The 18818-nt window shown below is 28.1% G+C and overlaps 1 protein-coding gene across 1 annotated transcript in view; it reads left to right on the top strand.

The window, feature by feature from the left end:
* Positions 1–18503, top strand: part of Hira (histone cell cycle regulator-like protein) — a 58155-nt gene extending 39652 nt beyond the window's left edge. Inside the window, exons 17-27 of the mRNA XM_043051599.3 lie at positions 376–422; positions 1558–1762; positions 3397–3510; positions 3586–3749; positions 5627–5788; positions 9057–9115; positions 9204–9318; positions 10578–10703; positions 12544–12710; positions 15544–15635; positions 18104–18503. Of these exons, the coding sequence (XP_042907533.2) occupies positions 376–422; positions 1558–1762; positions 3397–3510; positions 3586–3749; positions 5627–5788; positions 9057–9115; positions 9204–9318; positions 10578–10703; positions 12544–12710; positions 15544–15635; positions 18104–18217 (1365 nt within the window). The 3' untranslated portion in view covers positions 18218–18503. The remainder of the gene's footprint in view (positions 1–375; positions 423–1557; positions 1763–3396; positions 3511–3585; positions 3750–5626; positions 5789–9056; positions 9116–9203; positions 9319–10577; positions 10704–12543; positions 12711–15543; positions 15636–18103) is intronic.
* The last annotated feature ends 315 nt before the right edge of the window (positions 18504–18818 follow it).

The raw sequence follows: 18818 nt of genomic DNA, 5'->3' as shown, positions 1-18818 counted from the left end.
GAAGAAGCTAATTTTTATTACTGCACAGATTCTAATTATGATTTTTTTTGGAAAGTGATTAAAAATATTTTTTGAGTTCTTAAAAAGTACTTAAAATTTGCTTATTTTTTGTTGAAAAATCTGACTAAGCACCCTGATATATCAATGTGTTTAATAAATATTGCTCATGAATACCTAAAACATTTTCTCTCATCTTGTTCTTTATTAAAAAAAACTGTTTTCCCCCCAAAACTTATTAAAATTCTGTTTACGTGGTACATTATTATTGCACACACTTGTTTTTTTGTGTAGTTGAACAATTTAAATCTTACAATTTTGTGTATCATTTTCTAAGGAAGTGTTTTTGCAGCTGTTAAAGAAGTTTTCTCTTTTTAGGAAGAGTTGTCTCCAAAACCAGATTCTACAGTTGTGCTTGACCAAACGTAAGTTTGATTTTTTACTCATTCATTAGGTTGTCAAGTTTTAAATTTGCAGAATAAATAAGACAAAATTAGTTGACAGATATAAGGAACTATTTCATTCATTAAAGTGTACAACCATATTTTCTCTACCCATTTGCCATGCAGGTTGTTCAGGCTAGTGGGGTAAAATACTGGTGGGCCAATGAATTCCTGGTAGAACAAGTTTACACCATTTTCAGAATAAAATTGTTTTCTTATATAAAAACTGTCCAAATTTCGAAAAAAGTTGCAGCTAGGTCTAGTGGGTATTTTTTCAAAATTTTTATTATTTTTATTTTCATAACTGTTGTTGAACAGCCGACCCAATTTTTTTGGTTTACGACTACTAATGTTCAACTCGGTAGCCTTGTTATTTTGAACCCAATCCAGAAGACGAGGGAACTCCTGGATCAAGTACTGTGAGAAATTTGCCTTCAAGGAGGTCTTTTTTATGGAACTAACCCGCATTTGCATTATATGGAGAGGAAAACCACAGAAACCTCCCATGTTTAGTCTGATGGCAAGGGGACTCTAACCCATGATCCATCTACCACTGTGGTCGGTGCAACCAAGTGCAGAATTTAAATCGACCAGCCATTGCTAGGATTCGAACCTTGTTAACCTCATTGGGAGGCTAGTGCTCTATCCCCTGTGACACCAAACAGTACATCGACCTGTGCATTAAAGTCTAATGCTATTTCTTCTTAAAAAATCAGCTTTGTAATTTTTTTTCGAAACTGGTTACTTTCAACTTTAATGGCAAATATAAGTAATGAGCAAGTATAAGTATAGTGACAAGTATTTTATGTATAAGAATAAGGCATAACTAAAAAATTAATAATAAAATTTATACCTCCAGATAAGAAATAAGGCAAATTTAATAATATCTGTCTGGAAAAGTTGCAGAAATTTTTTTTTCCTGCACATTTGTGTTCAGCCTGTTTTTTTATTATAGATACATACTTTATATGTAACTTCATTGTGTTCAGTTTTTTACTTGAAATTTTTCAGAAATTTTCCTCCTTTGGATAATATTTCTTATGGCTTTTTTTTCTCTTAAAAGCAACATCTAGTTTTTTAGTAAGAAGTCCTTGTAAAAATGTTTTTATTATTTTAGGGAAGAAAAACAGAGAGAAGTGGTGTCATCTACTCCAGTTTCTAAGACAAAAGAATCGTCTAAGGGCGCTATTGTAGACGCATCTCCTGTAAACTCATCTACTTCCTTGAAAAGGAAGTCAGAGGCTCCTTTACCGAGTCGACCAGAAAAGAAAAGGCCTGGTCGACCACCACTTTCTCAGTCACAGTCACAAGCTCCTAAGCCTGTAAGTTGCTTCTACTTTTTAAACTCATAGGTAGAACTATCAAGTTTTTTTTTCTGTGGAAAAACCTGTCTCGAAAGAAGTAGGGTTCTTCTTACTGAAAGGGAAGAAATTGACGAAAGCTATATATGTAACTAGCTGAAAGTATTATGAATGGAATTTAATATTTAAAATTTCTAAAACATGCATTGATGTTATAATTTTTTTATTTAAAAAAAAAAAGAAAACTCTTTTGAAATTAGAATCACTTTTATGAATACAGAGATAATTGTGCTCCAGAAAAAATCCGGATTTCCGGATTTTTCGCTAACTGCGATTCAGAAGTTTCAAGAAATCATCGCTCACCTTTATGCATAAAAATTCTTGTATATTTTATTTAAAAATATTAGAACTAGAATTTATAATTGGCATCTCTCCCATTTATCAATATTTTTTGGTAGAATAGTAAATGTGATTAAAGATATAAGTAAACTTATACATAATTATTCATTTAAATTATGTTGCATATTATTTATTTAGAATTTCAAGTTTTGAAAATATCAATGATTTAAATTTATAAAGACATTAATTTTTCGTAATGGGTCATTAATGATTTTACTCGACATTTTCAAGATTTTTGAGGTGAGCTCACAATCACCCCTGTGAATACATAATTTATTTTTGAAGTTTCCCAGTTAATTTTATGGTTTCTTAATTAAAAATAAAGACATTAATTCTGAAATATGTTGTTACATTGAGCTGCAGATATTTAGCTTGTAGCTTAATGTAGCTTAAGGTTTTTTCTTATCGAAAGGGAAGAAATTGACAAAAGCTATTTATTTAATTTTCTAAGAGTATTTTAAATGGAATTTGATATTTAAAATTTCTAAAAAATGCATTAATGTCGTCATTATAATTTTTAAAAAAAAAGAAAATGATTGAAATTTGAATTAGTTTTATGAATGCATAATTTATTTTTTAAGTTTCCCAATTAATTTTGTAGTTTCTTAATTGAAAATAAGGACATATTAATTGTGAAATATGTTGTTACATTAAGCTGCAAATATTTGGCTTGTAGCTTAATGTAGCTTAAGGTTTCTTGTTATCAAAAGGGAAGAAATTGACGAAAGCTATTTATTTAATTGTCTAAGAGTATTATAAATAGAATTTGATATTTAAAATTTCTAAAAAATGCATTGATGTCAGTATTATTTTTTTAAAAAAAAAAGAAAACTGTTGAAATTTGAGCTAGTTTAATGAATAAATAATTTATTTTTGAACTTTCCCTGTTTTGTGGTTTCTCAATTAAAAATAAGGATATATTAACTGTGAAATATTTTGTTACATTAAGCTACAAGTTTGTAGCTTAAGGTTTCTTCTTATTAAAAGGGAAGAAATTGACGTAAGCTATTTATTTAACTATCTGAAAGTATTAGAAATGGAATTTGATATTTGAAATTTCGAAAAAATGCATTGATGTTATTTATTATTATTTTTTAAAAGAAAACTCTATTGAAATTTGAACTACTTTATGAATACATAATTTATTTTTGAAGTTTCCCAATTTATTTTGTAGTTTATTAATTAAAAGTAAAGACATATTGATAGTGAAATATGTTGTTACATTAAGCTACAAATATTTATGTAACGTTTTGCAGGTGCCTGAAAAAGTTATAGTTCAAGAAAAAGTTTCAACTCCCGAAAAGTCAACACATTTGACTTCTGCCATACACTTACCACCATTAAAGGCAGATAAAACCCCCAATGTGTTGGTAAGCAAATGTAAAATTTTTTAATGAATCTGAGAAGTTGCTTTATAATCTAATAAAATTTTTTATTTGCTGCAGGTTTATCATGATAAAGCAAGTGGAGAACCTGTTTATTTGGAAATTGAGAACAATATTTCAGTGGGATCTGGAGCAGTGATACATAGGCTGAAGTGTTTATGTGGGAAGACCGTAAAGTGGGAAATCGCCTTAAACAGCAAGGGAACATCTGTAGCAGGAAGCGCGTAAGAATGTTCTTCTTATTAAAAAATTGGCCTCTTTTTTTTTGTTCTGCTTGGCTAGCTTTTAAAACCTGAGGGAAAAAAAATCCTATCATAAATACAGGGTCATTAGCTTGTATCTGCGCACCTGGAAAGTCATGAAAAATCATGGGAAGTCATGGATTTTGGTATTGAACAAAATTTGTCATGATTTTTACTATTTTTAAAAAAGAAAAAAAAACAAAACATGGAAATTCATGGAATTAGGTTGCTGAAAAATCTAATTTTTGAAATACAATTTACCTCCTCCTCTCCCAATTTCGTGGTGTTCCGAATATCTGAATTTGTAGCAAAATCCCCACTCACAGTCATATTTTATTAAAATATAAAATGTTTTATCTTGTTCTTTAAAAATTATAAAGTTCTTTAAAAAAAAAAATGAAAGAAAAAACATCATTTCTAGAGCGAATTATCTTTTAAACTTCTGTGATTTCAGAATTTTTTTTATCTATTTATTATTTTTATTTTATTAATTTAAAATTCTAGTTTAGACTTTTTATATTATGCTTTTAGGAAGAAATAAAACAGGTTTAAATAGCTACATATATCTGACTGTGTTTAGTTATTTGCTTGTATAATTTTTTTTTAGCTATTTTATTATTTCAACTCTTTCTTTAATCTTTTAAGTTTAAAATCAATAAATATTAAGATGCAGAACATAACAGTTTTGGTTATGCCTGTTATTTCAATTAATGTTATAATAATGCTTTTTTTTAAAAATTTATTGTTGTGTTTTTGTTGGGGAAAATAGTAACTTCGGTGAGTCATGAAAATTCTTGGAATTATTCATGAAAAGTCATGGATTTAAAAATCTAAAATGTAGCAGATGTCTTGTAAATATTTGTTCTTAAAATGGCAGTTATTCTATTTTATTCTTTCAATGTGTGTAAAAAAGTAACTATTTTTCTTCAGAATTTTGTGTAAAAAAGTTTTTTTTTTAAAGAACAAATTGTGCTATCTAATATTTTTTCTGTACCGATTCTCTAGCTTTTAAAATTTTAAAAAAGCTTCTTTAATAGCAAAAAGCTAAGGAATAATAGCTAAAGAATTTTCTTTTCAGAGTTATGCATAAGAATGTACTTTTTTTCAAACTGCTTTTCTAGCTTCTAATGCCTTAAAAAATTATGCCATGAACTTTTACATTCTTTAAATAGCAGTTAAGCATGTATGCACAAAAATTTCTTCTCAGAATTTTCCATAAGAATGTTCATTTTAGTGACATTGTGCTCTTTTTTAAACTGCCTGTATATCTTTTATGGTATAAAAAATTCTATAATTATTCGATACCGATATATGGTATATAAATATCTTTCATGAAATTTTATATTCTTAAAATAGTAGTTATAGATATTTCTTTTCTTTTGTAAACAAAGGAGAAAAAAAATTGCGTTTTTGTATTTTGTGTAAGAATATTCTTTTTTATGGATATAGCATAATCCAATAGAGTTGCCAGAGCCTCAGAAAGGTTGGACTTCTGCCTGTTGGTCCTCGGGAGGTATTTTATTTCCCTCCTACCACCCAACAGAGATCTGATGGAGGCATTCCCGTATCCGCTGCCTGGGGATGCGCCCTGTAGGGGCATTATCATTAAAAGAATATTCTTTTTAATGACATTTTGCTCTTTTTTTTGTACTGTATTGAGACTGTACTAAAGTTGTTTGCTTGCATTTATATTTTTCTATCCCTGTTGAATTAACATTTTAAGTTAATGCCTTAATATTATTTAGTTGTTTATGCCTTGCAGAAAAATTATGACTGACCTATAGTTCTTTTTTAAATTTGATTTTCTTGCATAAGTTATTAATTAAAAATCTAAGAATTTCTTTATTTTTGTTTCTTAGGTCAATCTGTTGTGTTGTATGTGAAGATAAAACATTGTCTATATTTTCTCAAAGTGGCAGAAGACTTTATCCTCCAATTGTGTTAACATCATTTGTCACCAGGTTATCTTGTAGCGATCAATATGTTATGGTCATTACATCAAAAGGCTATGTCTCAGTTTGGTAAGGAAATGTATATAATCCATCTTTTAGAATTAGGTTTTTGTATTTCTCATTAAAATATTGCCTTAAAAAATTTATTCAACTTATTTATATCATATTTGGATACTTTCATTCAAGTTTCTGATGTGAAAAATTGGTTAATATTGTCTAAAACTTAGATTGAAATTGTAATGCATGTGTAGCTTTTTATAGTATCTTTAAACATTAAATTGCTATAAATGGTGTACTAGTACATAAACACTAAAATGTAGTGAACAATAATTATATTCAAGTGGAAATAATAGTCTTGATCAGAAGTCTTAAATTTTTATTTTACATTCCTTTTTTTTTTTTTTTTTTTAAATTTTCCTCTTTTAGAGCAATCGCATCTTCTCAAATAAATTTTTAACTAAATAAAATATAAAGTGCAATTATTTTTTTAGTTACATACATTTGAAATGTTTTACACACCTAATAGTTTTAAACTTGAAGCTTCATTATTATCTTGCCTTTTTGCCTAAAGGATTGTTGGAACAAACAGATCTTAATGACACAAACTTTGAAACAAGAGGTTTTGTGTTTGAATTTTGTATTCTATAGATCATTTCACATATTTGTATACTTATGAAGATGGCAGCAACATTAGCCTGGAAAAGATCAATCATAAAATGCTTTAAAGTAATTTTTATATACAAATACTTAAAATCACAAAAATCTGCGCTTAAATACATATTATTTACTGAAGAAAATTGACAAAAAGATTAAACAAATAATATAAAAATGTTAATTTTTCTTGACTAGGTAGAGAAATTCCTTAGCTGTAATTGTTTACTATTAACGTGGTTTATGGAAAATTGTGGTTCATAAAAACTGCGCTATTGTATAATTATTAAGCCCATTTCCTACTATTTAGCTACTTGAAAGCAACTTTGCAATTGCCTAGATTAATGCAGGGTACGTAGCATTTTTAAAAAGTACATAAAGGTGCTTATTTTTGAATTTTGTTTTTTGAAAGCCCTTAATGCTGCTGTTTTTATTGGGTGTTTTTATAAAGTTCTGAATTTTCCCTTTTTGAAAATGAGATATTTTCTTTGCTACGTTGATTTTTGCCCACGTATTATGCAAAAGCGTGCTTTTCACATTGTACTATTGAACATTTTCACAATTCATTCAACGACAATCCATCTTGGCATACCGTTGGTCCATAGTGCATGAAAGGGTAAATCATTTTACATGTTTGATGAAATACTTGCGAGTCTGCATGTGCAACTCTGCTGCATTTTGCAAGATAGTCTGAACTTCAGGATTCATTTTTCCACCCTCTGATATCTAATCGAAAAATCTCTTGATCATTTTATAATGGTTAATATAGTTAGAAAAAGAGTTCTTTGTCAGAAACTAGTTATTTTATCATGATTATGTAAAGTCTTCGAAAATTATTTTGCATTTTGTTAGCTCTTAAAAATATTTTTTGAGTGCTTAAAGAATACTTAAAAGGTGCTTTTTTTTGTTGAAAGATTTGGCAAATGCATCCTGTTAATGTGTCCCATAATTAAAGTATGTGTAATGAAAGGCTCAACACATTTTCTTTTTAATACAGTCAATTCGCTATAACTCGAAGTACGATAACTCGAATATTACTATAACTCTATTTTTTTATGAGGTCCCGACCCTATTATCTTCAATTTCATGTTAATTATTCTCGATTACTCGAATTTTACTCCCTTTAACTCGATTTTTTTTGGATCTTTTGAAGCAAGAAAAAAAACCTAGGAGCTGATATCTTGTCCCTTCCTTTGCAGCACACACACAATGTCTTTCGCACTCTTCATGGAGAAGCTAAAGCTGTCCCTCTTGAAGTATGTGAACAGTGGTTAAATGAAACGTTACAAAATTTACTTCAAGGATACAGTTAAAATGATGTTTTCAATATTGATGAAATGGGTTTATATGAGCAAGGAACATTTGACTGTCTCAGTTGGAGGAAATGCGTCTGGGACAGAGAAATTGCCCTTACTTGCTATCGGAAAATACCGAAATCCCCGATGTTTCAAGAATGTAAAAACGTATCCTTTGGATTACAAGTCTAACAAAAAGTTTCGGATGACATCAGTATTATTTGAAGACTATGTAAGAAAATTGGATCGGAAATTCTTCGCTAAGAAAAGAAAACTGATAACTACTTTATGGATAAATGCACAGCGCAAAGTGATCTACCTAATTTGAAAGCAGTAAACTTGCAGTTTCTCCCGCCAAACACAACAGCAAAGTTGCAGCCGATGGACCAAGGTATCATAAAGTGCTTCAAACAGTCTTATCGTAAATGGCTTGTCAGAAAAATGATCTTAAATATTGCAAGCATTTAGAAGATTTGTAATTAATAAGCATTAATTAAATAATCCGACAATATTTTGAAAGTCCAAAACCGAAACTAACGGTAAGTCGAACTTCCGATATGTCGAAGTTTTTCGTCAGTCCTATCAGATTCGAGTTATCGCGAATTCACTGTATATGTAAAATAGTCCTACAGCAAAAAGCACTCTAAGCTGCAATAGCATAGATTATTGGAAGTTTTTGCAAAAGAATTTAGGTCCAATGCAATGGTTATTATTTATGTTGTTAATAATTTTGTTTTGATCTGTGAGCATTTTTAAAAAATTTTTTTTTGCCGTTTTAGTTGGCAAAATAAAATAATTGATTATGATTTATTTACTATGAGTCATTTGTTTATTTTTGTAAACACCCTCATGATATTTGTACTCAAAGACCTGCTGTTGAGCATTAGGCATAAATATTTGCCTGAGGTAAATAGTGCAACAAAAATTAGTGTTTAATATTTAACCTTAAACACTATGCTATGTGCTATTTAAAATAAGAACAGCAATATTTATTCATAACCGCCAATGGAATTCTCTTAATGTTTTGAAATGGCGGTTTTATTTCTGGTTGAAACCCTCAACAACTGACAGGTCAAAATTTGACAACCATTATTTTTTCTTAATCAAAAACTTGCTAATTCAAATTCTTTCTTATCACTTTGAAGCTTCAAAATTTAAAGACACAACAAAATAAGTTCATTTTGTATGGTTCAGTAAGATATTTCTAGGGAAATCTCAATATTTGCTGAAATGTTAACTCAAACTGTCTTCCTCTAAGGTTTTAAATTTCTCTTAGAGTTTTTAAAGGAAATGTCCTCAAACAACCAATTCATTATGTTTGCTTGTTCGAGCTTCCCTATCTTTTAAAGAATAAAAAAAAAGTAATTGTTAATTGTTGTCTCTTTTGAAAGGGATTGCCTGAAACTGAGTTGCTTGGTACAGAATGAATCACTGTATCCCATTATGCAAGGTATGTTTATAAAAGTATTTTCTCATTCATTTTATGTACTTTTTTTTTTGGTGTAAAATTAATTTGTTTCCTCCTCCAACTTTTTCAGAAGATACATCTGGTGACCTGTCTGTTAGAGGTACTGGACTTAGTGATGCTGGTGTTCCTATGGTTAGCTTGTCAAATGGAAAATCATATGTATTCAGTACAGACATGAAATCTTGGTAACAATTCACTTTTCTCTAAGTATTTTTCACTTATATCAGGGATTCTCAACCACTTTTGTGTGCCGCCAAATTTTAGAAATGATATAGTAAAATGAAGAATATAATGAATTTACCTTTATAAACTTAAGTAGAGCAAATAATACTTCTTTTAGTTGGTTGCTTGCCCTTTTTATTAACAGTATAATAAGTGTATACTGTTACAAAAAGTGTCCTATTTTTTTTCTTCTTTTTAATATTTATTTAGCTTACTATGAAACATTTATGTTTTCTTTTTCTGTTCTTGTCAAAACTTTGCCTTGTAGCTCTTATTAAATATTCTAAACTAACTTATATTATTTTAATCTTTTATATTATTCTTCATTTTGGCTTATATATTGTTAAAAATATTAAAGTGTCTGTTGCTTTTTAAATAAAAAATATATTGCATTTAATGGAATGAAAAAAAAAAAATAGCTGTTCAAATGTCTTTTTGTTTAAGATATTTACATTCACTTTCAAGCTAGTAATATTATTTTTACTGTCTAAAATAGCCACATTTTTAACCATTTTCTATTTTTTTTAGTTGCTTAAAATTATATTTATAATTGAAAATTTTCCTTTTTTTTTAATACTTATTGTTTATTTGAATTAAAATTAAATTTTTTTTTTTTGATTCTCTAGTGCCTTAAGTAGTCTCGTAGTCCCTCAATTGTCGTGTTTGAAGAATTACTCCTCATTCTTTTATTTGGGGGAATAAATTGAAAATGGTGACAAAATTCACTAATAAAAATAAATTCTAGTTATACTTATTCAAAAACTTTTAAGTTTGGTATTTTAATAAATCGGTATTAAATGGCTGAAAAAACTTAAAATGGGTATTATAAACACTTATGACAAATATTTTTTAGTGAAAGTTTACACTAATACCTGAGTTTGCCTAAGTAAAGCATGAGATTACTTTTGGCACAATTTCCAACTTTCTATACTACTGAAGAAATTAAATTTCTAAACTTTTAAGTATTTAAATTATAAAAAAAGTTCTATTTTTGTTCTAAATAGTTTCAAACACTTTTTTTATTCATGATTTTTGTAGATAGGTATTTTTAGTCTGATTGTTCTACTTTCATGCCTGCTAAACACATTTGAACAATAAATAACTTTTAATGTAGGACATTTTCAGTTCAGTGCTTTTTGACACGAAGCTTTAAAGTCAACAAAATCCAAAATAAATAAGTAAATAATTAAAATAAAATAATTTTTCTCTTTTATTTGCATAGGTTACTTGTAAGTAGTTCAAATAACATGATTCAACTTTGTTCTGAACACCAGCTGAGGTTTTCTCCTCAAGAATTGTCTAATGGTCGAATATTACCCTTAGCTGCTCTTCAAGGACAGAATCAGAGGTATTTTATATTTTATTATAAATTAAAATAATAGCTCATTTTGCATGCTCATTTATTTGCTTTTAAATTATCTTACTATATATAAAAATCTAATGGTGGTGTCGCAGTTTTCCATTGTCGTGCGTGCAATGTTATTGGTTGGAAAATCACGCGACAGGATCTGGTTTTTTCTCATTCATTTCCATATTGTTTTGGTTGTCATCAGCATAATTTAATAAAAGTCATACAGGTGTTGGTTGTCTATAAATATTTTTGTATCCCTCATTTGGAGTTATTTTCCTGTACTGCTATTATTATGCTTTTAGTTTAAGAGTTTAAAACTAAAAAAATTATTGTTTTTTTTTATTTTATTATTATACTGTAATTCTGCACTACATTTTAAGATAGTTATTCAGAAAGGTGGTCTAATCTTATTAACCGTTTTACAATTATTAATTTTGTGCAATTAACATTAATTAACTGTTATAAATTACAGTTAAAGAAATTTATTAAATGATTTAGAACTTAACGATCAGCTTCATGAACACTGAGATGCAAGCAAAAATAGTATTTAATATATCCGCCCGTTTGGTAAGCGATTATATTAAATTCATACTGTGAACTCATCAAATTTGTTTGAACAATATTGTTGTTAATATGCGAACAAAACCCCATTTTCCCTCTCTCTCTCTCTCAGATAAGTTGCGCGAGCTGCGTAGGTTAGTGTAACGACTCCCTGATAGGGGATCCGTATATAGTAGTTGAAGTAGCTGCTTGAGAGGTGGTTCGTTCATTCGGTCGCATCGCCAAACGAACGAAATATTATAAAACGGTTACATTAACGATATTTTTATTGGCCAGAAAATTACGTGGTAGGATCTAGTTTTTCCTCATTCATTTCTATATTTTGGTTGTCATCAGCATAAAATTTATAAAAGTCATAAAGGTATTCACGAATGCAACGGCCTATAGGGGCGTTGTTATTTGAGGAGAGTGACTGCTAGCAGAACATGATCATCAGTTGCACTGGAGATTTCTTCAGAGTAACATGGTAACACTCTTTCTTTATTGTGGCTTATTAGATTTAAAAAAGAAAACTGTTTGATATTCTTTCTTATGCAAGTGAAAATAAATTGGAATCTCTCTTGCTCTCTCTTTTCTTTCTTTTTCTTCTTTTTTTTATTAAAATGCCTTTGAAATCGCTCTACTAAATTTAATGATCTAATATGAAGATCTATTTAAACTTTGTATTCCGTACGTTTCTGAATCATAGAAAAGTATACACAGACACACAATATTATGTCATTTAATTTTGCAAAAAAAAGTTTTTTGACAAAAATTTTTATCAAAAAATTTAAAGTTTTAATAAAAAATAATTATTTATAAACTAAAAAACATAAGATAAAGAATTTACAATAGAGGAAAAAAATCAATTCTAAAAATTCCTCACATTGAAATAAGAAGTTTTCATATTGTTTTTTTTAGACTTAAAAGTTATAAATCACGTAGAAAATCATTCTGTCAAAAACTACCGTCAAATTACAAAAGAAATTTTTAGAATCAAATTTTTTATTATAAAAATCGTAACACTTACCTGATTTATAAATCTGGATAATTCCAAAACGAAATGTTTTTCGTTTGAAAATTTTATTTTCAAGTAATATATACATAGATTATCCCTTCTTTAATTTAAGATGACATACCACACAATAAAATTTTGTAATTGTCTTGATATGAATTTCAATATGTAACTTAAAAACAGAATAGCTGAATTCCAGTTAAAATCAATCATCTATAATTATTTCAATTTTACTGTCTTAAAAATGTCTGCTTTAAATGATTGATTTGTGTTGTTTAATAGCAAAGCAATGCACCTGGCACGGGGCATTATGAGCAGTGATCCAAATATGAGGCAACTTGGAACAATCAGTCACTTAGACAGTCAACTAGCTGCTTCACTCAGTTTAAAGTCCAGCAAAGAGTACAAGTTCTGGTTGCTTTCTCTAGTCCGATATCTAGTACAAGAAGGTAATACTCATGTTTGTTTATACTATCACATGTCAATATTTGTCTTAAAGTGTGTAAATGTAATAAAAAATAGATTTTGATTTAAATTGGCTCTTAAACAAAATATTAGTGGTCTAAGAATTGGACTTATTCCCCGTGGCAGAATTTGATTTTTCTATTTTCATTTGAGAATAATCAAAAACAAAGAGTAATGAAGTAAAAAAATTTTTTTTCCTTATGTGCAGAAATTTCCACTCTACATGCAGTTATTACTATCGATTTCCACATAGTTTTTGAAATCCTATATTTTTAATACCATGTTATTTATTACAACAACTGAATATCGAAATGAAATTTTGTGTAATTTTATACAAAATGCGAAAAAAGGAAATAATTAGTGTGTTTCCCCCCACAAAATTTCGAGAATATCGGCTATAATATTAGAATTGCATATTATATTGCATATTCAATTTAAAAAAAATTTCTTTTTTTTTATCCTGAATATTTTTTTTTATTTTGACGCTTTAGTTACTTTAAATTAGTAACTTTTATGTTTGTTATTATTAAAAGTATTGTGCAGAAAGATGTTGGTACTAGAGAGGTATGTCGCAAAAAGCCCGAAAACATTCTACCACAGGGTACTTATTATGCTATGGTCAATTATCACATTATTTTCAAATTAATTTTTTAAAGCTGTCACATTAATTTTTTAAAGCTGTTTTTTTCCTTATGTGCAGAAATTTCCAGTCTACATGCAGTTATTACTATCGATTTCCACATAGTTTTTGAAATCCTATATTTTTAATACCATGTTATTTATTACAACAACTGAATATCGAAATGAAATTTTGTGTAATTTTATACAAAATGCGAAAAAAGGAAATAATTAGTGTGTTTCCCCCCACAAAATTTCGAGAATATCGGCTATAATATTAGAATTGCATATTATATTGCATATTCAATTAAAAAAAAATTTCTTTTTTTTTTTATCCTGAATATTTTTTTTTTTATTTTGACGCTTTAGTTACTTTAAATTAGTAACTTTTATGTTTGTTATTATTAAAAGTATTGTGCAGAAAGATGTTGGTACTAGAGAGGTATGTCGCAAAAAGCCCGAAAACATTCTACCACAGGGTACTTATTATGCTATGGTCAATTATCACATTATTTTCAAATTAATTTTTTAAAGCTGTCACACGTTAATGTGAAAGGGTACACTGTATGAAATTTTTAAATATTGCCACAGTCTAAAAAGTTATATAAAATAATTTTTAAACCGAGGAATAATATAATTTTGATAAGCCTTACATAACTGCCAACAGTTTTAATTTTTATAAAAATGTTTCTACTTGTTGTAGTAAAATAACAAATGCATTCATCATCAGGCCATATTTTATTTTTTTTTAACTTAAAGTTGGCACTTAAAACAATATAAAAAAAAAATCAGATCTTGAATGTATTTGTTTTAATTAATAAATGTAATGGTGTTGAATAAATTTAAACGACATTAATTAAATCATATATAAAATATCAAAGCATACATTTTACTACCATTAAAAGCATGTAAATAAAATATCCTAAGGAAATGGAAAGAATTGGCTGCTATAGTTTTAATTTAAATAATAATTTGTAAAATCAAAAATGGAAGAGAGTTTTTTGAGCAAAATGATTGAACAGTTGGCACTGTTCACTGAACTGTTTTTTGCTAGAAATTTTTGATTTTTAATAAAATAAAATGAAGTATGATACTTTTTAGATAATAAATCAAATATTTAGCGAATATAAATAAAAACTAAATTTTTATTCGAGCTTAATTTTGATGATTTCTATAATTACTGCTGTCTTACCGTCCAATAGTGTCCTTTATCGCCAAAGGGAAATTTCACTCTTATATTATTTAGTTCATCTCAAAGGAATTTAAATGTGGAATTAAAAATAAATTTACTATTTTCTGAAAATGTTTTTGCTGTTTCACTCATTTTTCCTATTGTTTTTGTCACTAGTTATAATTTGTACAGATGGAATTTCGCATTCAATGTTTCATTCATTCATTAAGTTACTTACCTATTAAAATTTTATACAGTTATTTGTTTTAATGACAATGCATTATCAAACCATTCATAGAAATTAAAGTTTTTAAAAATATTTCCTGATTATAGTAAAGTGTTTAAAAAAATCGAGTTAAATTTTTCTAAAGTTATATGAAATAGATGATGAAATAGAAGGGTACCTCATTTCTTTACTTTATTTACTTCAACATGCAATGTAAACCTCAAATAGAGTTAGCATTGTGGTTAGTATAAGAGCAATGTAAAACATCTCTGTTATTATTATTCTGTTTTTGTAGAAAAAAGGGGAAATTGTACTACATTTTAACAATAGGGAAAATAAACTTATTTACAAATTTTTTTCCATCATGTTATACTATCTGCGTAAGATTGTAATATTTTGATTGATTAAAGCAAAAACTTGTTTAAATACAAATTGTTAGAGTTAATAAGTTTGCTTTTCATTCATATAACAACTTACTTAAGTTATACTTTTCAATAATTATTTTGTATTGGTGCATTGACGTTATGATAATAAATAGAGAATGCTAAGAAAATAAAATACGTGTCGTTTGAATGAAACATTATTTTATTAAATTTGAGATTTAAATATCAATCTGTGATTTAAACATTGTTATATATTTTTTTCTTGTGCATTAATAAAATATTTATTTTAATTAACTTTTATTCAAAGGTATCTAGAATATATTTACTTAAAAATTAAACAAATCTGAAAAAAAAAGAGTTAATCTAAAAGCGTATGCAACTAAATTTGTAATTAAAAAAAATTTGTTTTCCTTCTGTAGGCTTGGAAGCCCGACTGAGAGATGTTTGTGATGGTCTTTTAGGGCCAGTCATAAAAACAGCCAAAAATTCTGATTGGAAACCTAATATTTTGGTATGTCCTTCTTGAGCATTAATTCAACCTATCATTTAAGCATAAATTAAAAAAGTGTATTTGCATTCATTGTTAAAGCTACAGGGTATCTGCTCACCTGGAAAGTCATGAATTTCGGTATTGAACAAAATTGGTCATGAAATGTCATGATTTTAATTATTTTTTAAAAAAAATCATAGAAAGTCATGGATTTAGGTCGCCGAAAAATTTTATTTTTAAAATGGAATCCCCCCCCCCCCAATTATTTCATGGTGTTCCCAATATCTAAATTTGTAAAAAAATCCCCTCTCAGAGTCATATTTTATTAAAATATAAAAAGTTTTTTTTATGTTCTTTATTAATTATGGTGTTCTTTCAAGAAATGAAAGAATAAACATTTCTAAAGCAAAGTATCTTTTAAACTTCTGTGATTTCAGAATTATTATTATTATTTATAAATTTTTATTTTATCAATTTGAAATTCTAGCTGAAGCAAGCCAGTAAATTTTTTTTTAATTCCGAAATGAGAACAGAAAAATCAGGAGTATTTCTTTCCTTTCCTATGAACAAGAAAAGTATCTTTAGAATATAACTCTGCAGAAAAAAATTTATTTGCTTTTGTATTTTTTTCAGCATTATTTGCTTTTGTAATTTTGTATTTTTATTGGTTCAACTCTTTCTTTACTCTGCTTTTTAAATTTGAAATCAGTAAATGTGAAGATGCAGAGTATAACAGTTTTGTTTATACCTATCATTTTAATTAGTGTTATTATAATGCTTTTTAAATTTCTTGTTCTGTTTGTGTCGGAGAAAATAGTAACTTCGTCAAGTCCTGAAAAGTTCTTGAAATTAGTCATGGAAAGTCATGAATTTGAAAATCTAAAACATAGCAGATACCCTGAAACTACTTAATCTACTGAGTCAGTCATCGATAACAGACTGGGTAAAATATGATATGAAATTAAAAAAGGAAAAAAATGCAATGTTTTAATTAAGTTAAAAAAATTATTTAAAATTTACTTAATTTTTATTTATTGCAAATTAAATTTTTATGTATTTCCATCTGTTAGTAGTGCTCATCACATTGCTATAGTACCATCCAAGTGCTTCTTTACAGCATAGGTGCAGGGTGCATAGCTTTATTAAAAAGTGCTTAAAGGTGCTTATTTTTGATTTACGTTTTTTTAAAAGCCGTTAAAGGTACTTTTTTTATTCGGGGTTTGTAAAAAGTGTTTAATTTTCTTTCTTTTAAAGAGATTTTTTTTCCGCCGTGTCGATGGTCGTTCTAAATTACAAAAAATGCCTGATTTTCGCAATTTTCTTCTGCAATATTTATTAGAAACTAGTTATTTTATCATGATTATGTAAAGTTTTTTGATAATGTTTTTGAATTTTATTGTTTTTATTTTTATAAATTAGGAACTTTAAACTATAGAAAAAAATAATTTTTATTACTACACAGATCCTAATTATGATTTTTTTTGGAAAGAGATTAAAAATATTTTTTGAGTTCTTAAAAAGTACTTAAAAGGTGCTTATTTTTTTGTGGAAAAATCTGGCTACGCACCTTGAGGTGGCTTGATGGAGATTTCTTTAAAAATACACGTGGCGTTCGTCATGTTAACTATGAATTATAACTGTTCTTTTAGTTTGCAAAACTTTCTTCGAGTGAGAAAACTAACATTTTAGCAAACAATTAATTGTTAATTTGACTTGGCAGAGATGACAAGTATAGTTATCATAGTTAAGTTCTAATTAATTAAAAAAATATTTAAACATTTGAGGTAAATTCTTAAAGAAAATTACAAAAAAGAAAAAAACCCCCAATACTATTTAGATTTTGCTAGATAAAGATACCATTCGGATAACTCCATGTTAAGTTTAGGAGGAATTTTTTGTTTTCTTTCTTTTCGGTAAGTTCCGACTCTCAGACAAACTCAGATAAAAATGTCATTAGTTAGATGCAGGGACTCTATAGTTTGTCTACGGTAAGAACCCCCCCCCCTTGCCACAAAGTCTGAGGCCGTCTGCTGCTATGGAAACAAGAATAGCTCTTTTCAGGGAGGGTAGCGTCTCTTCACTCTAGGGCAAACACAATGGACCGTAGGAAAAGATTCCCTTTCTCTCGCTAACTGGAACCAAAACCTGTCCTAAAGAGTGACCCCACCCCCCTACTTGAAATAATTATTTCTCGTTACCATAATCACCGCCACAGGTCCAGACAAATGGCCAGGGGAGTTCTTACTTTAGACAAACTAAACCTGGCTGCACTAAATATCAGTGCAATGACCTTGATGCGAGGGAATGGTACCACATGCTTTTTAATACTTATTATTGTTCATTTAATTTTAAATTATATATAAAAAAATTGTTTTTGATTTTTTTTTTTTAAAATGACATTCTATTTAATGCAATATATTTTTAGCTGGGATTCATTTAGTAGCTAGAGTTTTCTGTAGTTGTTTTAATTTATATGTTTCATCTCTTAGGAACTACAAAAGAGGGATCTTCTGAAGGAAGTGTTGCTGATTATGGGTTCAAATCTAAGATTTCAAAGGCTATTTATTGAGTATAGAGATCAGCTAGAAGGCTTAAAAACATAAATGAAACCTACACATATGAAATGAAAATATAAACATTCCTTCAGTCATGATTCCTGTGGTATCCTTGTACTGCCATCTAAATTCAGACCACAGCGAAGAAGCTCAATTATTCTTGATCGTAGATTAAAACGTGTCTATGTGATGTTTTTATGAATATGTATTTAACCAAAACTTGACTCCAATATGAGTAATCCATGAGCTAATTAGTTAGATACTGGTAACACATTAATAATTAAAATTCTGCCTGAATATTGAATTACTTTGCAATTCAGTAAAACCCTAAAAATTCAGAAATGTTAAAAAAAATATTTTGTTCAACTCACGAGGAGAATAAAATGAGCAAAACCAATTTTATACCAGAGACAGGATGTGAAAATTTGGATGCAGTAAAAATGTAGTATTAAAAAAATCTATTGGAAATACTAAGCGATTACTCGACCATGTGGTTTTATGATGAAATCTCGGCGAATGGAAGGTTGCTTTAAAAAGCAAAAACTGAAATGCATGATTCAAATTGGGCGTACTGTATTATCGTATTAAAATGTACAGATTTAAAAACAAACCACGTGGAAATTTGTAAAATACTGCCAGGAATTGGGAT

This window comes from Parasteatoda tepidariorum, chromosome 2 (genome assembly GCF_982258835.1).
Source record: "Parasteatoda tepidariorum strain Cologne lab strain chromosome 2, Ptep-v5.0, whole genome shotgun sequence".
Lineage (NCBI taxonomy): Eukaryota > Metazoa > Arthropoda > Arachnida > Araneae > Theridiidae > Parasteatoda > Parasteatoda tepidariorum.
This window is presented reverse-complemented; position numbering and strand designations above follow the sequence as displayed.